Raw genomic sequence first — 25088 nt, forward strand, 5'->3', positions numbered from 1 at the left:
CCTCGCAGTCCCGTCTCCTCGCAGTCCCGTCTCCTCGCAGTCCCGTCTCCTCGCAGTCCCGTCTCCTCGCAGTCCCGTCTCCTCGCAGTCCCGTCTCCTCGCAGTCCCGTCTCCTCACGGCCCCGTCTCCTCGCAGTCCCGTCTCCTCACGGCCCCGTCTCCTCGCAGTCCCGTCTCCTCACGGCCCCGTCTCCTCGCAGTCCCGTCTCCTCACGGCCCCGTCTCCACACGCCCTCGTCCCCGACACTGTCTCCGCCCTTCCCCACAGCACAGCCAGGGCCCGAAGCCACCTCTGTCCTCAGAGACCCCGCTCTCCCCTCAAGCGCCCCCCGCCACACCGCCACAGGAGGCCGCCGCACCAACCCCACCGATCCCTCCGCCAGCCGCCACACTCGCCTCGCCCCGCCCCGCGGCCACCGCTTTCCCTCGCTCTGCCCCGCCTAGCCAATCACCAGGCGGCCAGGGCGGGCACGGCTACAATTGACAGGCGACACCAGCCAATCATAGCAAGGCAAAGGGCGGGACGCGGCACGCGAGCGCGTTGAAAACAGGCGACGGCTGGGCGAAAGGATACCGTTAGTGCGCGTGCAGCGACCGCGCCGCTGCCTCAGCGCCTTGGGGGCGGGCGGGGGGGGAAGCGCCGCCAGCTCAGAGCTCCCCCCTGAGGGCGGGTCTGCTGGCTGCCCCCGCCGCGCCCCTCCCTCCTTTCCAGAAGGAGGGCTCGCCCTTAGCTGTTCAGGAGTTGGCTGGTGGGGTTTGGATCTTTCGGCTTCTCTCCGCTCTCACGAGGTGTATTGGGCCCTTTAGGATATGCTCTGGGGTGCGCTTGTGCTTTAGAGAGCACTTGGGGTCGCGTGGCTCCCCCTTGCTCAGTAAGACCTAAGGGAAATGGGTCTGTTTTCTTCCCTTCCTTTGCCTAAGATTTAAACGCTCAATTGTATTTACTAGTGAGGCAGAGAATCACAGAAATCTTAACTTTGGGACATGCAAATTCATCTTCATTATGAATACGTTTCAGAGCTTTTAGCAATCTAGTTTTAAATGTGTATTGCCATAAAATCGTCCCATTATTTTAGACATTTACCTACTCAAATTTGCTTATTTTCCAAAGAGAAAGCTTGTTATCCTTTCCTTAATAAGGGCATGGTAGACTAATCATGTATTTTACAAATTACATGCCTCCATTTAAAAGTTCTGCGTGGCCAAGGTACCAAAACGATTGTCTTCAAGGTTAAATTTCTCCACCTCTTCGTTTCAGGTGTCCGCTTGTTTTTACCACACGTAAATCGGCCACGAAGCCTCTTAACAGGAATGAATGTGGGGCATATCAAGTTGACTAAAGTTTGGGGCATTTTGACCTCGGCTCAGTATCCCTCTTACCTTGGCAACTGCTCACTCCCTGGCAGCAAACTCCACGTGTCTCAGCTGTTGTGGCTGCTGGGAGGCGCTGAAAGAAGGTGGACAATCTCTTCTAAGTGCAAAACCCCCAACAACCCAACCCAACTCCTCAGCAGTTTCTTTGTATTTCGTGGCAGTGCCATCTTACTGGGCGGGTTACCCGGTACAGCCATTCCCGCAGTACAAATGCCTGTTTGCTGCTCGAGGAGAGCGGGGCTGAACAGCCGCTCAGCGGGAAATGTTAACCTGTTCCAGCACTGAGCTGCTGAAGGTCTCAAGGAAAACACAAATTTGCCATCAGGTTTTTCCCTTTGTGACATGACATGAGTAAAAGAGAAAATCAAAATAACCCAGACGCATTCAATGTCCACGTTATTCTCTCTTATTCAACACCAAAGTCAGACGTAGGAACTAAAGACCCGTTTTTCTCGCTGAGCCCTGCCTCTCCAAAAGAAATGAAGGGTCCTTTTGTTCCCCACATGCGAATTGGGTACCAGAGTTCTCACTGCCCCCTTGCCCACAGCTGCTAGCTGCTTTTCCTCTCTGACACTCTCATTGGTCAGTATTACTACATTGTACTAAGAACAACTGTTTCTAACCTGTGCTGGTCTTGGATTTTGCTGTGACTCGTGATAAAGTCTGAGCTGAATATTTTGGGTTTTTCTGATAAGGCAAGATTTACAGGGGAATACAATATTTTTATCAAATCAAGCAGTGTATCTGATAACTTCAGGTCTGCCAGAAGAGTTTGCACCTGAAAGCTTCTCACAGCTAAATCAAAACTAGTTACTCCCCTCCGCGCTCTCTGAAACATGGCTTGTCTTGTCTTACACCAGACAGGATCCTCGGTGAGCAAACCCTTCAGTCAATCTTCCGTTTTAAAAAGCTAGGTTTAGCTACTTCTAGCCTTTAACACAATGCATAATTCCATCAGGTCGGAACAGCTGTAGGGGGTAAGCTGCCTCTCTCGGCCTCGAAGTAGGCGCTGCCTCCCGTGAATTCCACCTTGTTTTAATTTCTTCCCCTTCCTCTGACATAGCACTTGATTGTGTTGTGCATTCAAGAGACGTATCTCGCTCATCTCTCAGTAGCCCTTGTTTGGGTAAGTGTGGTGGAAGGAGAAGGACGATGAACATTTTAATTCCCATTTCTAGGAGTGACAACTGTTTGCAGCAAAGGGACAGTTTCTCACTGTTGTGATTTCTTCTCCTCTCCCCATACATATATAAATACCACTCATCCAAATTAATGCCCTATTTTAATACACTTATTTTTAATGAAGATTTACTAAAGGATGGGAAAGAAGACCAGGCCCCGAACAATGTTATTTACCAGAGTATTTAATTTTTTACTGCTTTATTGAATCAGTACCGTAGTATATAACTGTTTAACTTCTGATGTTTAGAAATTTCTTTTAGGATTATTTTACAAGAGGGACAGCATAATTTACAAAAAGCATTTGGCACAAATTCTGGTTAGAAAATGACTTTAAATTGCAAATAATATGCTCTCTGCCCTAAAGCTTTACACAGTTCCTATTAACAGCGAGTTAGTTTCCTCACGAATGTCTTTTTGAAACTGTCACAAATCTGACGGATGAGGAACGAGGGCAGAGTCCTGCCAAGATTATGCCATTTATTCCTTTGGCTAAATTTGAAAAGGGGAAAGAGGGCCTTTTTTCCACGTTTTACTTTATAGCACCGCCCCAGACAGTTGCTTTTCTTCCCCTTCTAACTTATTTTAGGTAGCTGTAACACAGGAGCCCGTAATGTTTTTTAACTTCTGTTTCACTGGAATGCTAGCAAGCCCCAGCATATGTATTCCTGGAGCGGCTATTCCTGCAGTTGTAATACACTGTAATAGAAGCATCAGCTTTTTTTGTCAGTGTGAACTGTCCTATAGCCTGGAGCAGGAAAAGAGGGTGTGTAGCATTTCTGCACTCTCGACAGGTTGATCTGTAGGTGGTGGAAATACTTTGAAAGGAAGCAGACGTCCTCTGAAGTTTAGACAAAAGTCTCTGTAGAAAACCTAGACATAATATGATTGTCAATCTAATTGTAGTAAGCTGTCTAGAAAGACTTCATTTCAGTCCATGTTATCAAGTAGCTGCAATGCCTGCCCAGTAGGATCCTCCAAACAAGGCATTCTGGCGCCTAAAAGGTCTTTTTTCTTGAAAGGTGCTGTTTGTTCTCGTTCAGCTTTCTGCCTTACAAAAGTTGGAATATTATTTAAATCCAAAATTACAGTATCTGATACTGCAGGAATAAGCATTAGGGGAAACAGAATATTAATTGTAGAGAAAACATACCCAATTGCTTTCTGGTTTTTTGTAAACCACTTTGAGACACACATGCCACAAGGTTTTAACATGCAGATATGCAATGAATATGAAAAAATGGATCCTGAAGCACGTTCTGTCCTCACTTAGGTGAGTTTGAATATCAGCAATTTCACTGGTGTAAACTGAATTAAGTCAGCTTTAGGCCAATATTGCTGAGTGCAGAGTGATGTAAAACGCGCATAAGGGATTGTATCTCTTTGCTTGTTTTTCCCCTCATTCCCTCCAGAACTATTGCTTTCTGCTCCCACTTTATCTCTAAAAACCTGGACCCCGTGGGACAAAGCCGAACCTTTCATCACTCCGCGAAACCGCAGTTCTCGGCAACACAGCCAACCTCCGGAGGGAAGGAGCAGATGGGAACTGCTGAAAAAAGTAATGCCACAAACGGTTGGTGGGAGAAGAGGGGAATGTCAGGGAAACAAAAGGGAGGAAAGGACGGGCAGGAGGGAAGGGCCGAGGGAGATGGAGGGTCCTGTCCTGCAGTACTGCTCCGTTGTTACACAATGCTTTCCCGTCTGCTTTGTAGGCAGACGCTTTAAATGGATTCTGAAACGGCAGAATATCCTCTGCACATCTGCACAACAGCAATTAAAGAGGTTTGGCGTTCTTAGTGCTTCTGAACGTGGCCAGTGCCCCAACAACGCTGACACCAAAGTTTTCTTTCCCCAAGGATGTGAAACAGAGCTACGGAGCAGGTTTCCTTCTGTCCCACTGCCGGTGTCTCAGTACTCACCAGAGGGCTCGGAAAGATGGGAGACAGTCCCCTCGCAGGCACTGCTCAGATTTTTATTTCTCTGCGAATATTGTCGGAAAATACTGGAATTGATGGTAGCTTCTGTGAAAGTCCTAGAGCATTTTTCAGCACTGGAACCAACCAGACGTCCGACATCAAACTGTAAAGTCTCTGGTCACACCTGACCTGACCTGGACATTACCTGGAAACTTGCCAGGGAGGCTGAAGATTTTTATATCACATTACCTTTTGAATATTTCACCGTTCTGGAAATAAATGACATTGAGTGCAACGGTGTAGAACAAGATTTAATTTTTATTTTTTCTAGATTTAAATATTTAAAATACCTTAACTGTAGTTTGAACAGTGGAAAGAGTCCACTCTTTCTTTGGGCTGTTCATACTTGGCTTTGAATTCCAGCTTATTCTGAGAATCCTAAAAGGCAGCGATTTATCAAGCTCACATCCTTTTAATTTATAATCCAGCTGCTGTGAGCTGCCAACCAGCTTTTAAGTCAGGAGACTCTGGACTGTCAGTGCCAATTATAGTTAAACAACTTACGATGCTGCTGTGTAGTTTTCTTTAGAGTTTTCCTGAGGCCTTAAGGATATAGTGCTATGCTTGGAGACACAATTAAGAAAGTCTGAAGCAACGTAACCTGTGGGCTCTGTGTGGTTTTTTCATTTATATACATACACACATTCACCTATAGTTGTATACTGTACACACACAGAATCTCACGACGAATCTTGGGGGGTTTTATGGTATTCATTAAGTACAGCTAACAGAATGATTTTTAAATGCCTTTCTGTATCTAGCTATTGTCTCTCCTACAGAGCCTAGTGACACAACCAAAAGGGTGATGAAAAAACCCTACACTGGGCAGCTATAAACAAAATCAGGGTTACGCAGTTTAACTGTTCCTGGTTTCTGGTTAAATGTTACAACAGCGAAACAAGAATTCAAAATCCTCGTTTCTAAACCTACTGAGCGGTTACGCCAACTTAGTAAACATCTGATTTACCCTCTTTAAATGCGAGTTTCATCGTTAACTTCCCCATTTGCTGGAGACGCTGCGTTTTCCCCAACGCAAGAGAGCCACTAGGTGGGCGTACGTTAGCTTAAAAGAAAGTTTGTCAACCCCAGCTGGTTTTATTTTGAAGGAGCTCTGCGGTTCCCTTCTCCCAGCATCCGGGAGATGCTGCAACACTGTCCACACCACGTCGAGTGATCGATTTGGGGTTTTTCGATGCTCGTGTCCACGCTGGGGCAAGCAAAGGCAAAGGCTTACTTAGAAGTGCCACCCTTCAAAAAGTGGATCTCCTACCCAAACGAGGAGCACAAGAACTCTACATAAGTTCGTGACATAGAAAGCCCCAAGGACCCAGGCTGAAACAGATTCAGAGGATTACCTTGCTAACATAAAAGCTATTTTGTTTTTTAAAGCCTTCAAAATATATCTTTAAAAGCCAGGCACTTGCCAGAGAGAGAACTGGCGGATTATATAGAAAGGGCCTGTTGAGGAATTAGGCTGTAGGGGGGCAAAAGAAAAGTCGGTTATAGCAATATTCAACACAAAAGCGATAAAGAAGTTTTCAAAGTAAGCTGGTTCTTGTTTACAGGCAATAGAGCCTCATACTAGTCCTAAGCTGAGGGGTCAATAAAAGGCATTTTAGGACAGAGGAGTAAACTCAAAGTAACAAACTGACAAGGCTGGGTGTATTCAAGTCTAAAGAAACTCCAGGATGATATTGTGGGACTGAGAGGTGTAATGTGTAATAAACTTCTGAGGGCAGCATGGTACTAGAAGGATGGTGCCAAACAAGCCGCTTTCCAAAGAATTTCAGTACAAATTTGTGGAAACTGCAAAAACTCTGACTTCCACATCAGGAATATCTGAGTTGTAAGACTCTAAGCGGAAAAAAATGAACACAAAATGATTATTCATGGTTCCTCATAGTACCAGAAGGGGAGGGACAGCTAATGTAATCATCAGGCAGCCAATTTAAAATAAAGTGCTTTTTCATATGTCATAATTAGTCTTGCCATCGAACCTTTTGGAGGCCAGACAGATAAGCCAAAAGAAGGAGTAAGACAAGTTGACGCAGGGTAAGGGTATTAGATGTGATTAAATGAATGCAAACTTTAAAGCTAGAAGTCTGTGAGTTGTTGCTCATGACAATTTTTCGGAATGTAAGAAGACTCCGTCTGTACCCGTACCCCGTCCCCCAGCGTTCACTATCGCTCAGTGGTGGAGAACGATACAGGGCTAAACTGACCTTCAGATATTGCCAAGTTCATCCCTGTGGTCCTGTGATGCTGAAAAATTTGGACCTCATCTGCAAGCTCAAGTCTCTCAAAGGGAGTGAAGTTGTTAAGGGTGTCTGGTTGTCTTGCTGCAGCTCTGGATTGAGAGTCCAGTTTTCCTAAAGATTAATGGGAGTAATTGTGTGCAGAGAAGAAGGAGCCAGCTGAAAAGTGCATTGCCTAGACCAGCAAAAAAACTCGGCAGAAGCGCTGGTGGCAGTGCAGAAGCAAGCATCTGTAGGCAGCTGTCTGGATAGATTTGAAAAACTACAAAAAAATGGAAAAGCTGCACCGTTTATGACCTGTAAGATTCTGCAGATCCTAATTCAGTGTAAAGGTCATGGTCATTGGGGGTTCAATTTGAACATTGTGGTTAAATTTCCACAGGTACAAGATTCTGAGGAGGTCAGGGAATGAGTGGGAATACTTCATACTTAATCTTGCTCTCTGTGAGGACAAAGCTCCTGTTGATTTTAGCGGGAAGAAACATAACCCAGTGATGCGGTTGGAATAAAGCAGCCTGGAGTACTAGGTACTCAGTGGTAGATCTGGGGAATTACTGAGAACCTGTCCTGATGGGGTAATTTTTAAATAGCAGTGCTAGGGAAGTGTTTGGTTTTTTTAGTAACTTCTCTTACTATTTTTTTTTATTAGGATCAAATGGTTTTTGTATAAACAGATGTCTTTCTCACATCCCATGTTCCCTTCCTGCTCAATTATACAGTGAGCTCACAATTTATGTCACAAATCCAGTGTCTTTCCCATAAGAACCGACTTGTTGCACGCACGAATTTGTACTTGACTGGAGGATTGAGTACTGTCTGTAAGGGAGCTTTTAACACAAACATTCCCCAAACTGAAGAATGCAAACTAGAAAGTTACTGAGGGAAAGTCATTTCTCTAACTGGTTTGGGTGGATATTTCCAGTTTGCCTGTAAAAAACTCTTTGCAAGTCATAAAAACTTCATTATAATGTTGAAACACATTTCACGACTCTGCATCAGGTCTACTGCCTGGGCAACTCTCAAGGCTTTAACAGTATTGGGGTTACTGCAGTCGCTCAGAGTCATCAGAAACAGAAACGCTCCGTTCCTCACTGGAATTTCAGTTCGCTGGCCAAGCAGAACTACTGCTTTCTCCAGGCAAGTTTTTGACAAAACATTTTTCCTAGTGTACACCCTGTCTGTCAATACATGATCAAACTGACATTCTAAAATAGTTACCTGTAAAACGGAGTGGTTCTTCCTTACATACAGTGTGACCAAACCTAGTTGCTGTCAGAAACTGGGAGTAATAACTAAAGGAAAATAAAAAGCTCTCTTTACCATGCAATTGTCGGTGCTAAGTGGTTGATGTACTGAATGAAGAGATGTTAGTTTTGCCTCTATTTGTCAAGGCCATGTCCTATTTTACTACACATTTAGATTTCTGTAGGAGGAGCTGACTTCTGCGCACGTCCTGAGTTTGATGAAGGGTTTGAGGAACGGGACGTGGCAACATGCCTGTGGATATCACAGGCTACATCTTCACCTATGCTTTAGGCATTGCAGTCTTACACACTTGCCAGTCTGAGATGATTCTCAGCCCTGAGTGAGGCCTTCAGGCTCCTCTCCTAAAGCTTGGGAAGAGTTAGATACTTTGGGAAGGACTCAGGAACCAGCAGAGCTGGAACCTGTGTGAAGTAACCCATAAATAAAACAAGGCTTGGGGTGGAATTTAAACAGTCTGGGGCATGTCTGCATGACTTGGAGCCCTTGCTTCAGGTGAGCTGGTATGACTGCAAAGCAGGACAGGATCACGAGGTGCTGTCTGCTCAGGCTCCAAAAGTGACAGAGCTGTGACAGCATGAACTAATGATATAGATAAAGTACAAAGAACTACAGAAAGTAACTTTGGGGAGATTCCCCGCGTTGCTGAAATATATACCGAGAAAACAACAAAACAAAGGAGCTATTAACAACATATCATTAGCACCTACTTTCTATAAATATAACAAACATACCTCGTTGGTTACAGACTGATCTGTTCTATCTCGTCCTTCAGGTAAAGGTACTTCTGCCAAAGACTGAAGACTTTTATGGGTAACGCCTTGTTTCAATTCCTTTATAAAGTCATCTTTCTCAGCCAGCTGTGTTCTTAGTTCTTCTGTATCAGTTCCCTCACCCTAATAAACACAGCAAAACTTGCCACAAACTGCAGGACTGGCAAAAGAAGTTAACATGTGCATGAGCATCGTTACAGTTACTCAGTGGCATCAGTTTTAGAATTGCAGGTCAAACAGCCAGCTGTCCAACAAAAACCAACAACTTCATGTACGAGCGGCCTCAAGCCAGGAAAGGTCATACAACAGCCTGGGAAGATGTCATGCAACATTTTTTATTTTACACTACTTATGTAGGGTTATAAAAGTTCACCTCCCGTTTGTTCATAAGTTCTTGGTTCTGCGAAAAAGGCAGCAGATGTGATAGTTGTTTCAGAGTTCCAGTCCGATCAAATCGCAACCAAATGATCAAATAGACTCGAGTGTTTCTTTGAACTCCAGTTTTTTGGAACTTCAGTCACTGTTACAAATTCAGTTTCAGAAAAGCATAAAGCTTTTTTTATATTAGCTGCAAACAATTTCAACGTGTTTGAAATAGAGCCAAAACGTGGTGTTTTGCAGAATTAGTGAATAACAAAAGAAAAACGACAGAAAACAACTACAAAAAAATCCCACAGAATCAAGAGAGAGAGAACGCGAGAGGACCTTTCCTGAATCCTTCACCGCCGCTTGTTTCAGTTCTGCTGTTTCTTTATCTTTTTGCACGGCGTTAGAAGCCAAAGTCTGAGCTGTACTTCCAAAGCTTCTACTAACTGATGTCTCTCTTCACGCCGCTTTGGAAGATTGCTGGCCTCTTCTACCAGCTGTGCAGCCAGTCTTTCCTGAATGGGGGAAAAACAGGTTAGAATTGAGCACCACTTCTACAAACCATCTGAACTGTTCTGACAGCTTAGTTTGGCACAGTCAGTACTATCTTATGGCCTCAGTAGACTCGAGAGCTCTTAAAAAGCTCACGCAGAACTAGTTTCACCATAAACATACAAAAGCAAACCATGCTTCAAATTAGGAAAAATTGTATCTATATTTATACTCTTTGTGAAGAGAATTTTTGTCAAGAACCACCACTCCTGCTTGCCCACTTTCTGATTTTATTACTGGAAAGTCTCAGGCAGGCAAAGTCACAGACAAAGTGAAAGTAGTCCCAAGCTCCTAACACCCCCCGTACTGACTGCAGGGCCAGAAGGTCATGGCTAACTACTTCTGGATGCAAGCACAGTTTTAGATTGCACAGATTCGTATAATAATTTCATACGCTCAGGAAATGACAACCTCGATACAGCCCAGTGACCAGGCCAGGTATCCACCTTGTTATTAACTATCAGTCACTCTGCTTTGAAAGCGATACGGGAGCAAAACCACCAGCATGTCGACCCAGTATTTTTACTGGAAAGAAGCTTTTCTTGTCAACTACTGCTTGCTTCTTCTCTTCCTTCTGAAGCCTCATAGGCTGTTTCCTCCCCCTCCCCCCTGCCCTTTTTCTCAGAAAAGCCAAGCAACAAATCTTGTTTTTCAAGGTATGTTTTCTCCGCTTCATTAAGTGGCAATTCATTTAAGCATAGGTTACGTATTGGTGGTTTACACACAAGATGACGTTTGAAGAATCCACAGCAAGGCGGTGCTGGTGACAGGATAGAAAGGAACAGGCACTTTCACTTCCATTAGGTGTTACGCTTTCTCATTTGGTGACACTCCTGTTCTTCCCTTTGCACATGGAGAAGATCTCCCGGAGGCTTTGCCATGCGATAACGTGGGGGACTTTGACAAAGGCCAGCTCCCCTCAAGCGCCCACACTGTTAACACCTGACACGAGATCTGCTCTGGACTGAAGACTTACGCTAGAGGACTCTGCCGAGACCTCCAGTCACTTACAATTTCTGCTTGTTGCTCTACACAACGTTTTCTGTCCTCCCCAAATCTTCTCATTTCTCTGTTGCGATGGCTCTCAGCTTCTTTCACTTGACTTATGAGTCTCATTTTTTCCTCCAGCCAGTTCTTTCTATCAGTTTGATACTTTGCCTCATTCTCCCATTTCAGTGGAACCAGAAATAAAGCCATAGGCAGAGATTAAGCAACACAAAAACAAGTCTTAAAATCCAGATTAAGCACATTAGTTTCAAAAAGATAACAGAAATACTAGCACAGTTCTACTCCAGCGTATCCCCAAGTGCAAGCATTACATTCTCATTTGTTCTTTTCCATTTAAAAAAATGGTTTAGCAGCTTTCAGAACTTATTATTCAGACTGGCACGTCTTCAGGGAACAGACATTTTTTCCTCTAAAAATGCTCTGGGTAAGCCACAAACACTATTAAAGTTACACCAAAGGTCATGGCCAAAAGACCCTTTTTAGTCACAAATTCCCAGTCTTTCATACTGCCTTGCAGGTCATGTCAGGAAACCTACTTCAAGACTGAAAGGCCAAAAATGCAGCACAGTTTGAGTGGGAAACAGAGACAGTGCGTAACCAGGAATGTTACTTCAATCCACAGCAACTTTGCCTCCTTCTCTACCACAACCAAACCTCTTGTCAGACATTCTCCCACACAAGACAGGAGGCACCTGAAAAGCTGCCTGGGAAAAAAGTCTGCTTTCTAATCCAAGGAGAATGAAGAGGTAAACCCTCAGCCTAACAGGAAGGACTTACAGGTCACACAAGCACAACATCTTTAAAGAGTCTGATTTATTTGCCCAAGCAACTGATGGGAAAAAGGTCTGAAACAATCCAGCTCCTGACATCTGTTCAGGACAGCTGCAAGAGGAGCCCGGCTAGAGAAGCACCGTCCATGGCAGCACACCGCAGTGAAGGGTGCACCCCGCTGTGGGCCATCAGTGATGCTGTGTATTACAACGACACCGCATCCAGACTTTGCTGACTGACGCACTGCAGTTTTTAGAGGAGGTTTCCTTCAGCACTCTAAGAACTTGCCACATCATGCCCCAGCTCTTGAAGATAGTGACGCAAAAAAAATTTAGACTCCTACATGAAAGTTATGGTTTTAAACTTAAGTATGAATTACATCACCATGTTTTACCTTCAGGTCTCTTTGCAGCTTTATTCATTCCTCACTTTCATCTCTGTTTTTTTCCGTGGTGTTGCTCACCTTTTGCTGCCAGTCACTATTGCTCTGGTTATTCAGCTCTCTGTATTTCTGCTTCCATGCTTCCAGTTCTAGTCAGCACACAAAACGAGGTTATATAACACACAGTTTAAATGCATATTTGACCACATTCACATCCTTCTACTAACGTGACTTGGATTTATCAGCTGTGACCACAAAGGGACAGCAGAAGCCGTTAACTGTTAGAAGTTTGTTATGTCCTATATAAAATTAATGCCTAACTAATACTCACCAAATCAAAACAGAGATTTAAAGCAGCTATCACAATACATCCAAAACACTTTTGCCTCCTCGCTCCCTTTCCATGGAGAGATTACCCCGAACTAATGTGTTGGTCTCTTCTAATCTGGCTTCAAGCACTTGATCTTGTTTAATCTGAGTCTGTTCTTGTTCTTCTAATGCCATCTGCAGATCTTCAATTACAGAATTCAATTCTATTCTTTATTCAACCTACAAATTCTCTTCTTTTTGTCCCTCCCCTATTTCCCCGGGGAGGGGAGGCGGGAGGTGAACGGCTGCCACGTGGCGACTGGCTGCCGGCTGAGCTCAAACCTCAACACACACAGATCTGAGAATAAAGTTACAGATGAGCCCCCGTCCTAGTTCCCACCATTCTCTCCCAAAGTGCCTTCATCACAAGTAACTTCCCCCATTGCCTGAGATCTAAAGCTCTGTTAGAAAGAAATAGAGGATCTCTACGGAACTTTCCAAATGCAGAATTCTGAAGTGATTCCCATCGACTTGATTCAGGTGAGCATGTCAGTGTTAACGTCGGACTAAGGCTTGATTATATGAAAAACCAACTATTGTTCAACTGCTGAGTGTTTATCAAACCTGCAGAGACTGGTACTGTGCCAGTTCATGTGTCAGTGTTCGATGTTGTTACCATGGCCAGCTAAAGTGGCAAATAAATACCAATATCGAGTAAGTTAACACTGATAGAGCAAATCCAGCCTTTCTTTGGGGCTTAAGTTTCTTATTCTGAGACTGCTTCTTGGCTTTCAAACATTCCTGCTAGTAATGATTCAATAAAAAGTAGTTCCTGACTGTAACATTTAATGCCCAGGTTGGAGTTGCTCAGTATTTTAAAATATAAATCTGCAAGACTCTCCAAATTAGTTAACATCACAACTCATTATGTTGCCATTGCACACCCAAAAAATGGCACAAGAAGGGCTTTTTCTGACCTTTACACGCTTTCTCGTACTGTTTGGAGATTTCTTCCAGCTTCTCATTATTCAGCTGCTCCTAAACACCACATTGAAAGCAAATTAAAGAAAACATGTCAAAAACATGTTGAAAGAAACAAACATACATGATACATATTAGTAGCTTTTCATTCAGAGCCTCAATAAGTATTAAATGAAGTATTTAAAGACAAACAGTTGAGAATTAAAAGGTTTTCATATAGTGAAAGGAGCATTCAAGCTGACTAAAACAGTGTTTAGAAGACATTACTCTGACATATCTAAGTGTCACTCATCAGAATCAGGGTGCCTGCAGGTATTAAGTATGTATTTACTAGGCAGATTACTCTATTTAAAACAATTTGCCAAGGTCCTGCAGTGAGAAGTTCTGTAAACATCTTTCATTCATCCGTTAAGACTAACTTCAGCTGGCTACTCCTGTTTTTACCCCAATTTCTGTAAGCTTTCTCCTGTTGGTTGGAACATTTGCCTCATTACTGGATTAGCTAAAAAAATTAAAAGCAAGTAAAATTTAAAAGAATAGAATACCTTTTTAAATTGCAGGACTGTGCGCTGTTTGATCTCTAATTCTTTACTAAACTGGGTTTTAATTTTCTGAAGTTCATTACCTTTGTTCCTCAGGGATTTCTCCTCGGATTGCACTCTGCACACCTGTAACGATGCACAAGCAAAGCTAACCTTTAGCTATCAGCCTTTTACAATCTCTGCAAGTTATCCAAGTAAAAACATACTTTCATCAAGGATCACATTTTTGCAAGCATCTTTGCTAAATTCCAGGGGCTAGAAGTGCACTGTACTGTACATCCTTCCTAGGGAACAAGCCGACTTCTGACAAGCCTTTTTCAAGGGTATTAATACAATTTACTCCCCCCTTCAATGTCAGCACTAACCCCTGTTTTGACCTCCGGGCTTTAGCTCACAGCTCAATGGCAATGGAACTTCAGACTCACTCTCACTCTAAATGGATCGCTGAACGCAGCCTTGTTATGAACCACTTCTAACAGCTGGGGCTTGAGACTTGTGAAAACAGCTTTTACCAACAGAACCCCACACACACTTGCAGAAGGAACATTTGGCCTGGGGTTACAAACCTGGTTTTGTACTTGCTGAATTTGTTTCTCTCCATGTTCTTCCTCTTTCCTCTGCAAACCTTTTTCCAAGCTCTGTACAAGGGCAGGGCTCTCAGAAAGATCTTGACGTAGCCTTGTGTTAGAAATGAAGAGACAGAAATAACATGAGTGTTACACGTCTCAAAGAAGCAGCTTTTACACATTAACTCAGGCTCTTTGATGGCCGGTTTTATGCGTGAACAGAATCCCAGATCTATCAGCTAAATGACAAGCGTTGTAATTTTACTTTGGGACTTCAGCTACTTATTATATGATCCTCAAGTAACAAACCGCTCAGATTCACTCTTGAACCGTGCAATTTTTTAAAATTCTTGTTTTTAAGCACAGTAGAGTAACCGTTTCTATCATGAGGTGTCCTTACACAGTAACAAAAGGGACAAGGTTAATATCAATTAAGTATAAACTTGACATTTACATCCCAGACCTTGTAAGGATCAAAATAAATAAAAATCAAAAGAAAGTAGAAAAACCAACAACATTGTAACAAGTCCCGTTGTTATGAAGTGCTACGAAGTCATTAAGAAGTTTAATGGGTTTATTTTTCAGTGGTCGTATTTCTTTTAAAAAGCTTACAGTAAGTCATCTTGGATTTTCACTTCGCAATTACCTAATAGAAGATTTCTTAAACTCTGTAATTAACAGTACAAAATAAGGTCTCACAAAAGGAAAACCTTTCCAAGTGCCCCAGACCTTCACGCCAAATTGTATTTTAGAGCACATGCAGGCGCCCGCAGATGTTGGAACTGAAGAAACCCCAGTCAGAAGGGCTACACAGCATCTTAAAGCCATTTTTACAGGATTGCAGTTTCTTGCCACATAGCAAATATAATCTCTCAGATACATTTAATCTCTTATTTCTTAAAGGTTTAAAAAGTCGAGGGGGCTGGGGAAGTTCTACTCTCCCACACCCATTACCTTCACGTTCCTACACTACACTGTGCTCCCCTAGAACAGCTATTACCAAACCCACCTGATTACTGTTTCATTACTAGGCTTTTTTTTCCCTTTCTTCTTCCCCTTTTTACCATCCAGTCCTTTCTAAAGAAAACATTGCCAGCTTTTATACGAGTTACAGGATAAACATTAAACTATGCCATTTCCTCCAAAAAGGGTATGTACCATAATGCTATTAGAAATCCCCAAATAATTCATCCTTTCCTGTTTCCCCCTACGACAGTTCTGCAGGATTTAGAGCCATATTTCTGAAAGAATACACAAACAGGTGAGGAAAACAGAGCTAGCAAAATATGCAAAGACAGAAATCCAGTAGGGCACTAAAAGTTCTTAAGCAGTTTGGTTGGTAAAGTTGACAAACATGCAAGTGTGTGATGTCAAAATAAACGGATGTTCACAGAAGGTAGTTCTAACTTGAGTCTGTTCTCAAAGGGCTAGGAATTCTCTCGTTATTTACTTACAATTCTAGAGATTGTATTTGCTCATCCTCATTCTTCTCTTTTCCTTGAAGGGTGTGTTTCATGTTCTCCAAGCTGTTCACCAAGGACACAACCCCCTCCTTTAGATTTGCTTCCTGATCATTTAATTCCTTCAGGTTTTTGTCTGAATTGGCACGTTCCTCTTGCAGAGCTACTGTATTCCTTTCCAGATTCAAAAGAATAGATTCTTTGTCTTTAGCTACTTCTTCTAACTTTGCTATGCTCTCAGCTTTAGCTCTAAAAGCCTCCAAGAGCCATTCAAGCTCTCTTGTTTCTCCCTCGGAGCCGGTAACTTCCTCTTCAAACGGTGCAATTACTCTGTGATCCTCTGCAGCCTGTTTTCCAAAATCCTGGGGTTTCTTCTGGATGTGCTCTTGTAACTGGTTCATAAGATCTTCTTCCTTGGTGGACTGATGATCTTGATTTGCAGTCTCATTTAACTTTATTTTTAGTTGTTTATTGCAATCCTCAGCATCATCAAGTCCCTTCTTTACGTCTTCAACTCGTCGAAGTAGTTCTTGAATCTGCTGACTTGTTTGTGAGAAGCCTTAACAATGTTTTGGCATCCTTCCCAAATGCTTCCAACACTGCAGTGAAAGGAGCTCTCCTGTCCCAGAGCTGCTGTGGAAGCAGTCTGGGGCTCCATGCACACAGGACTCAGTTGAGCTCTCTCCAGCTCATCTTTCTGAGAGTCTCAGGAATCCTTTAGATCAACGGAATCAATATCCGTAGCGTAAGACTCCAAGTGTCATTTATACAACTCACCTGCTTTGGACTGCATTGTTTGAATTAGTGGCACTTTATAAATTATATTTTGTTTAGCACCTTCTACTTCGCTATTTAGCTGAATCACCTTTTCTTCTTGTTCCCTATTGATAGTTTCTGTTTGTCCAGTTCAGAAACAATCTCCTGATGGTCAGCTCGACACTGCTGGAGTTCTGCACCTCAGCCAGAAGCCCTTTCTTCAGAGCAGAGAGCTGGAGATTCAAGGTTTTTATTTGCCCACTGAACTCTTCTCTTTTGGTTTTTTCCCTTCTGCGCTGTTCTTCAGGTGCAGCCAGCTGACCTTCCCAGGTTTCAGCTCTTTCCCTCAGTGCTAGTGTTTCTGCATAGTTCTCAGTATGATTTGCTTTCACATATTCAGTTCTCTTTTGGTCCAGAGTCATCTTCCCAACTCTCCTGCACACCTCCTCAAAAAGAACCCAAACCAAACAAACCACAACAACAGCTCAGGATGATGAACATCAACAGTACAAGTCACTAGCACTGCCAAACAGCAATTACTATATGGAAAATGGTCACCAGCTGAAAGCCACACCCTTATATCACATGGCATTGTGAAGTCTTGCAGTAAAGCCCCTCGGAGCAGTTTAAAATGCAGTAGGTGCCTCTTCGGCTTACAGACGTGGTTTGCAGCAAGGGGTGCTCAGGAGCCTTAAAGAACATTTTGCCATGGCTCTACTCCAGCCTTCTGCTCTGCCCCACTACAGAAAAATCTAGCTAGTTTTACTAATATGCAGTAATACCTGTGAGCTGGATAACGGTCACAGTTATGTCTGGTTTCCACTTCCACTGGTCCAACAACCCTTTTAATACAGCCCATCCCCCATTTTACATTCAGAAAAGCAATGGCATTGTACACTTTCCCGAGAATTTTCATTCATACTCAATATGCCCTTACTTTAAAAATTAAGCTAAAAATCCAGCACAAGGTTTTTGCTTAGTGTTTGGGACTTCCTTCTCCTTTTTCAGTTGGTTTCTAAACTAGATACAAGGAGAACTACTTACGCCCACACCTAATGTGTTGCATGTAAGGTTCTCCCGGAGAGATCTACAACATTCCATCACGATCCCAAATTTCCATAAACATTTTATTAGCTTAAGACTGGTTTGCCCTGCAGTAAAATCATATGCATTTCACCACCTTCAGAACTGACTCCAGCCGTACTTTACACAAACGTTTCAGAATCCAGCTGGGTCCATTTAGTAACATGCAGGTATGTTTAGTATTAAAACCAAGCCTGACTATCACTGCAGGATTAGGCCATCCCAGCTCTGCACTCCAAAGTGATACTACAGATTTCTGTGAGTGCTGCAGCTACAGTAAGGTGGAGTTTGGCAGCCATCTCGCGTGGGGAGCACTAAGCACACGGGTACCTGTGTACTGCACGGAGACATCCTCTGAACAGACCCAACGGGTTTTATAGAGTCACTAACAAAGAGTCATACCGAAGCATTAGCAATGGTGGTTTCCATCTCCATTCAGGTTTGGGGTTTTGAATATTTTTAGGAGGGATCAAATTCCACAGGACACTTTGTTCCTCCTGCTTTTCTGTACCTTTTCTTTTCTGTTCTAATGAGATGTATCAAGTGTTCCTGCTAGGGCAGAGGAAACAGCAGCTTTACTTTGGCTTGGAAAGCCATGCTTCTAAATACTGCAAGATTAAAAATTCAGCACTGGGAGATGGTTTGCTCTGAAAGCCTAGTTGTGTGGTCTCAAGAAAACGTATCAGACAAAATACTACAAACTCCTCACGCTGGACATGAATTTTACATACTTCACTAAAAGGGAGAGGTGCCGAGATGTCTTAAGACATATTTTGCCATCTAAGGTGCCAAGATACAAAACGTAGCAGAGTTTTGCCCAACAGCTCTAGTGAGAAGGGTATGATCATTCATAAGAGGATTTAGAGGTGATCGAGATGCTCTGTACTGACAACCACAATCATGTAGCAAAGCAGCATAAATATTGAAGGTCTTCAGCTGTAGCTGGTTCATTCACCTCATTCTAGAAAGACTGGTGAGCTCACAGATAAAGCCAGGGAAGCAAAAAGATTGGAAGCGCAAACGTGAGAGCTGCACAAAATATGTACCTGTGGACTTAAAATAATTTTACTTCCACTCAAGTGAAAAGCTTTTCTCCTTTGCCAGCACTGCCACCTTGCCCAAAGCTGCTGAGTTCACAGCAGCACACAGCACGAAACACCAAGTTTCACAGCACGTGCTGTAGGACTGAACAATCAGTAACTCACTGACACCTCTGACGCTTGCGTAGGGGTGTCAGAAACTTGAGCAGGGGATGCTCCTTTCCCAGAAGTCCAGCAACAGCAAGTTTAGTACCAAAACAACTGTTAAGAAATTGATTAAGAACTACAGCGGAGTCTGCAAGAGCATGAACAGATGAGAGATGCAGCAGAAAGCAGAGTCTAAAAACTAACTTTTCTTTTAAGCATTTAGGAGTGAGCAGTGTAGGACCTTCTGCAAAAGATGGTATTTACACAGCAGTTACTCTGATTTACAGTTCAACATGGTAGATTTTCTCCTCACAACATCATGTTTACACTTCACAGCTTTTCCCTTCTGTTCTGGAGTAGTAATTAAGGTTTTTTGGAAGGGCCCCTGTTGAGTGACGGTAGAGATTTTACCTTTCTCTGCGGGTGCCTCTTTTTCCCCAACAGGCTTACTTTCAGAGCAACGTTTTCTCCCCACTTCCAACACAGTCTCCTCACAAGCCTTGAATTGGCTGCTTTCAATCACTTCCTTAGAGTTCTCTTCTGCGCATTTTCTTTTCATGGTGGTTACAGTGTTGTCCTGTGTTACAATAAGATCAATTACTCTGAAGTTCTACAAAGTGAGCACTTAAAAGCCTCAGTAATCTTTTAGATGCAAATATTTTTACAAATCCATCTGGTAACCTGTATAGGGGTTGTCAGAAGAACAACATCAGTTACTCAAGCAAAAGACAAAATTGAGGATGCTTACAGTGCTTTCAATATTTCTGTTTTCTTTTCTGAACAGGAGTAGGTGGAAACTACTTGCTTATTTTAAAATATTTTCCCACGTATTTCCCTAGCAATCTGGTGGGAAGAGGACTGCAAACACATCGTACGCTGAAGAAATCCAGGACACAAACGGACTCGGAAGAGTGAACAAGTCTGCTACACTGACTCACTGCATATGACACATTTGCACAGCAAACTCTTCCTGGATTATTCCATCCCCGCCTGCACGTCAGACTCCCAGCTTGTTATCACCTCTCTTTATTTGTTTATAAACCCCGAGAGCCAGGCTGCGATCCTCTAACTCTACAAGTCAGCTTCAGCAAACTGATGACTGCCCTGTGGTTAAGATACTCTGCCACAGCATCAAACACGCCGTGCTCCAGCCCTTACAGTTTCAAAACCAATGGAACTGAAAAAAAAAACCCAAACCCAACCCAAACCACACCACCCTTTCGGGCATGTTATCACAGGCAACCTGGCCTGGACTTCTGAGACTCCTCCTCCCTCATTCCGCAGACCCCTATGTCCCTGCTCTGAGACTAAGCTCAAATAAGCACGAACAGGGGCAGTCCACAGGTAAATCCATTACCCGAGAACCAAAAAAGGATCTCACAGAGCGCCAGCGGGGTAATTCTAATTCAAAGCCGTGCGGATACAAAGCTTTGGTCCTATTTTGGAGAGAAGTAGCAATGAGGAGCACGTACACGTCTTCTCCGTTTACACAAACTCTATTAACCAAAGCCAGGAGTGAAGGAACAGACTTGTGGCCCAGCTGCTGGCAGATCGATGTTCCAGGGGTGCCGGCACTCTGCCACTGCTGTTCCCAGCTCCAGTCCATGTTTACCCTGGTGCTCTATCACAGGAAGGTCACACTGGGTCTTGTTCAATTTCTCCCCTCTGAAAATAAAGCGAACACAGTACAGCTTAATCGAGTAACTTGAGAATATGAAGAGCATTCCTTGCAAAAAACCAGATGCTGCTGGTTTAGGTATATTCACCTATCGCACGGATCAGAAGGGAAGCACCACATCTAGGAGTTCAGTATTTCTCCCTCCTTCCTTTCCAGAACGGGGAAAAACCCATACTTTTTTGGAGTGTGCAGAGCCTTAGGCAGACACCTGTTGAAAATGTGTTTTAATGCTCTTTCACCCTTTAAATTGCAGGGCTGGAAGACCAACAGCCGCCCATAACTATCTAATAACGTGAGAAATGTGTGAACCAAACGGGACAAAACGGCTCTAAAACTGAGGAATTCTTGAGGGGATTTTTGTTAGCCCCCCTTCTCCCTTCCCCCCCCTTAAGCCCTCCCTTCTCCCCCCTCCCTTCCCCCGCCTTCCCCCCCCTTCCCCCTCTGCCTTCCCCCCCCCTTCCCATCCCTTCCCCCCCTCCCTTCCGCCCCCTTCCTCCCCCTCTCCCTTACTCCCCCCCTTTCCCGCCCCCTCTCGCCGCGCTCCGCCGTTGCTCCGATGGGGAGAAGCCGCGGCCGGGCCCGTTGGTTCCGTCGGGGAGCGGCGGCAGCTCGGCGGCAGCTCGGCGGCAGCTCGGCCCTCGCCTGGCGGAGGTGGGTGCCGGGGCTGGCCCGGCCTGGCGGGGGCTCTCCGGGAGGGCGTTGCGGGGCTGCCGGCCCCTCGCTGGAGGAGGGAAGGAGGCGGCGGTTGCGGCCTGGGGGTGGCGGCGCTGGGAGCGGGGCTGGGGGCTCTGCGTGGCGGGCGGGGCTGAGGCCTCTTCCCCCGCCTCTCCCCGCTGCGGCCGCGGTTACTCCCGGCGTTACGGGGGGGAAAGGCTGTGGGGGGCCGGGGGGGGAAACTTTTCGGTGCTGCTGTGGGGCTGCGAGTGGCGGGGAGCGGCCGGGGCCATGGCAAGGCCGTGCGGCGGCGGCCGTGAGAGCGGGAAACCTGCGGAGCCTTGCGCTGAGGGAAGGTTTTTCCTTTGAATCTCTTGCAGTGTAAGCGCTGATGCGTTGTGGTTTTATAAGCTGCCGGCTGTGAGGTTTGGAGCCTTTCCAGCCCCTGTGCTGCCTGGCAGCGCTGCAGGCTGTGTGTGTGCGGTGACACGCTTGGCTTGGTGTGCCAGTCGGGATCCCCCTCGGAAGGTGTCTGCAGCTCCGAACTCTGCTGGCACCGTGAGCAGAATTACAGGGACATCTCCCCGCACACAAGTCCGTTGGAGTGGCCCCAGGCAGGCAGTGTGCCCGTTTCCCCCAGCACATCCCAGGGAATGACGGTGCTGTGTGACCGACACAGTGTGCAGACAGACGGACAGTCGCACCTTGTCTGGGACCTGTGTTAGTGGTGGGACCTGACTTCTCGGAGTGCGGGGCTCGCAGGAATGCTTTGAATTCCAGCTTGGCTCGCAGAGCTTCGTGTTGGCCTTTGGCCCCTTGGGTAAGAAAGCCCAGAGTGAGGGCGTAATCTTGACCAATCACACTCTAAAATAAGCTCGTATTTCAGACAAAATATAAACTGCCAGTTGCCTAACAGCTATGTCTCCTGCCAAGGTCTGGTAAGAGTTTTGCCCCGGGACTTGTGCAGCTGATGAATAACACTCCTGGACCGGCACAGCACAGGTATGTTGCTTTCCAGTAGCAGCTTATTCCCAGCTCAGTGTTTGTTCGAGCTTTGGCAGTATTTCAGGCCAAGCTGTTCCTGGTTTTCATGTAGTGTCTGGCAAAAATAAGACCTGTAGATCAAACTAAACGTTGCCGCCTCGTTTATGTATCGCTTTACCTCGTTTGCATCTTGTGAAGTTTGTCTGGCTTCACGAAGTCCTGGATCCGCCTTTTACAAGCTGGGTGGGAAGGCTGAGCTGTTAACTGTTCTGACCCCAAAGTGCTGGTGTCCTTCAGGTTCTTTGCTGGGGGGAACAAAAATATTACGGCTGCTTAACAGGCAAGGCTTTTTCGGAGCAAAAGGGCTTTGAACCAGCCCTGCTCTGTCTGCTGCTTTAATGAACACCGGGTGTTCCCCGTCAGTGTTTAGAGACAAAATGTGTCTGCATGGCTGTAGCACAGACATGGGAATGTAGTATTAGAGACCATTGACTCATCCTGGCCAAAGCTTCAAAACTGCAGGAGGCCACGTGGTAGGTGTCCAGCTGCTGGGGTGCTTGCTGCCACAGTCTGGGAGTCTACGAGCCCAGGGAGCTGCTGTCGTAGTCTGCGAGCCCAAGGAGTTAAACTTAATCCAGAGCAAAAGCTGCCAAGCCACGTCTGTAACATCACAGGAAAAAGCAACTGGAGAGTGAAGGGCAGACAAAAATGCTAATGTTTTGAAATAAAATGCACTTTTTAAAGATTATTTTGAAATCTACCTGTCTACTATCAACACTGGATCAATTTACTTCCATTTCCTATAGCAAATTTTCACTGCCCAGATTCTGAGATGCACAAAAATCATTAAATTTTGGATGAATAAATGAATTGCTGATCTGTAAAACAACTGAAAAAATTACTAAAAAGCAGTTCTTTAACTTGCACTCTGGCATGAGGTCTTCTCATTTTCTGGTGTCCCCTTAAGAGCTAAAAGTATCTGCTAGTCTTCAGAATTTTTCTGGACTCTGTCACGTATTCAGCTACTTTGTGTTACACTTATAATACCAATTATTTATCAGGTCCTGCGGAGATAACCATGAAGTTTGGGTTACTCTTGCAATGAACTTTTATTCTAAATGGCCGCTATAATGGGATGATGGAGAAGCGGATGCAGAACAATATGATTGTTTGGTGTGGGGTTTTTTTTTAATTCTCTCTTCCTTGTCAGACACGGGTTTTAGCAAGGTTGTGGTATATGTGTAAGGGTTTTTCCCTGGTAAACAGTTGCTTTGCATTGGAAGAAGAATGGCTGGTCTCGTTTCATCATGATGTGAACCCCACTGCAGAGCCTCTCCCAGCTATCAGGAACTTGCTGTGTAAATTTTGAGTAGGATAAAGAAAGCTTTCTCCTTAGAGAAACTGCAGCTCTCAGTTTCAGATTGACTTGTCTTGTATGAGAGACTTCAGAAGCTTTATGGCATGTGATCAGAAAGCAAAAAAAGGGCTGTATTTTATCTCGCAGGATGGAACCGAATTTGGATAAGGAGGACTTTTTCAGACCATCCTGTATTGCTGGTGCTGAGCCACTTCAGAGAACGGCACCAGGAAGCGTGGAAGATTTTAAAACAGATCTCTCTCCTGATGTGTCTTTGGTTTCTTCAAGCTCAAACACGAGGCAGGTAAGAAAGCTTTAATGTTTGCATTGTTTGGATATTTTTTAATGAGCTTAGTCTTTTCATCAGTAAGAATAATCAGAATTTTACAGAGAAGAGGAAAAGCATCTTCAGTGTGTTTTTAATTTGGAGGAGATAGATAGGATTGGACTGAGTTGTGTGGCACTGCACTGATACTTGATTGGGAGCATCAGCCTTCTGTGAATGAGGCTAATTGCCAGCTTGGAGCAGCTTAATCATAGAATGGTTACAAATATCCTAAACTGCCAGGTGACAGTCACTGCCAGAGTTTACATAAACATACAGTGTATTGCTTTGTAAGGCTGTAATAATTTCAGCCAGGTGTGTGTGACTTCTTTTTTTCCTCCAAGTATCTAGAGGGAGGAGGGGGGAGTTAAGAAAATGTGTTCTAGATGTCAGAATGGGAAAAGTGTGTAAGTCCAGACTCATATTTGGGGTTTTTATCATTATTGTAAAGGTCATATACATCTTATATGCCTTGTCTTCAAATAAGGAATAGTATTTGAGTCTGTTTCAGTTATTACAGGCAGAGCATAAATAATTAAAACATATTTGAGTCCTTCCAAGTATTTCTGTCTTGTCTCAGGTTTCTGAGTTGATCAGTAATATCCTAGGAGACCTTGTCTCCTGATGTGCTGTTTCTGTACTGTTAAAGCTCAATATCCTTTCTGGTCAGAAGGTGTCATTCCTTAATTATTTTTCAAAGCATTTTAACAAATAAGGTGATTTGATTTACGCGGGAACAATTTCTCCTACAATGAAATGGCAGTTCTAGAGGCTGTAATGCTGATTTTATACTCAGAAGTAGTAGAGGGACAATGAGTCTTGTGCCGTGTGAAGTTGATCTTTATTGCAGCGACATTGTCTTCTAAGTGATCTTCTGTTGGGTAGATCAGAACTAAAGCCCACTGCCAGTGTTTTCAGTCAGCATTAATCTGGGGCGATGATGGGGTGCTCTGTCCTAATAAAGAACAGGTAAATAACAGAACCCAACATTCCCAAAGTGTACAGTCCCCCACGCCTGACTAGTTTGGGCTGTATTGTGTGGGTTTTCAAGAATTTTTCATTCGTGTCTTTTCAGACTCCGGGGACTTTTTCATGGTTTCTGTTTTTCTAGGACTTAACGATGTGATCAGAACTGTCAGGGCAGAATGTTGCCTGCGGGGTGCCGTGGTTTCCTCTCCTGTTATTCCCAGTATTGCCAGCACAGCCTTTCCTTTCTGGCAGTACATGGCAGTCTGTGTTCAGTCCATGGCAAGGGACTGCAGTGCAGGATGCAACAGCTTCTTGGGGCTGTTCGTTGTTTGCCAGTG

At 44.4% G+C, this 25088-nt stretch overlaps 3 protein-coding genes and 1 long non-coding RNA gene across 10 annotated transcripts in view; 2 read left to right on the forward strand and 2 right to left on the reverse strand.

Moving 5' to 3' along the window:
• The window catches only part of LOC141936002 (kinesin-like protein KIF20B), a 45892-nt gene extending 25992 nt beyond the window's left edge, over positions 1 to 19900 (forward strand). The window contains exon 5 of one of the 2 annotated variants that reach the window (XR_012626683.1): positions 19623 to 19900. The gene's annotated coding sequence lies outside the window, so the exon portion shown is untranslated. The remainder of the gene's footprint in view (positions 1 to 19622) is intronic. The other variant, XR_012626682.1, reaches the window with a different exon arrangement.
• Positions 1 to 25088, reverse strand: part of LOC141936005 (uncharacterized) — a 136662-nt gene that overhangs the window by 32173 nt on the left and 79401 nt on the right. The window lies entirely within an intron of this gene.
• LOC141935906 (kinesin-like protein KIF20B) lies at positions 9140 to 20389 on the reverse strand. Its single transcript, XM_074852591.1, has 9 exons — positions 20141 to 20389; positions 19279 to 19393; positions 19195 to 19228; positions 14298 to 14409; positions 13735 to 13857; positions 13186 to 13246; positions 11981 to 12048; positions 10750 to 10902; positions 9140 to 9701 (listed from the first exon to the last, which is right to left on the reverse strand). The coding sequence occupies exons 1-9, from the start codon at positions 20387 to 20389 to the stop codon at positions 9555 to 9557; spliced, it is 1062 nt and encodes a 353-aa protein (XP_074708692.1). The 3' UTR covers positions 9140 to 9554.
• The window catches only part of LOC141935999 (kinesin-like protein KIF20B), a 195723-nt gene continuing 192700 nt past the window's right edge, over positions 22066 to 25088 (forward strand). For all 6 annotated transcript variants that reach the window (XR_012626681.1, XR_012626680.1, XR_012626679.1 and 3 more), the window contains exons 1-2: positions 22066 to 22117; positions 23604 to 23760. Coding sequence is in view for 3 of the 6 variants with exons in the window: in XM_074852727.1 (XP_074708828.1) it covers positions 22086 to 22117; positions 23604 to 23760 (189 nt within the window). In the remaining 3 variants the exon portion in view is untranslated. The remainder of the gene's footprint in view (positions 22118 to 23603; positions 23761 to 25088) is intronic.

This window comes from Strix uralensis, chromosome 30 (genome assembly GCF_047716275.1).
Source record: "Strix uralensis isolate ZFMK-TIS-50842 chromosome 30, bStrUra1, whole genome shotgun sequence".
Classification (NCBI taxonomy): domain Eukaryota; kingdom Metazoa; phylum Chordata; class Aves; order Strigiformes; family Strigidae; genus Strix; species Strix uralensis.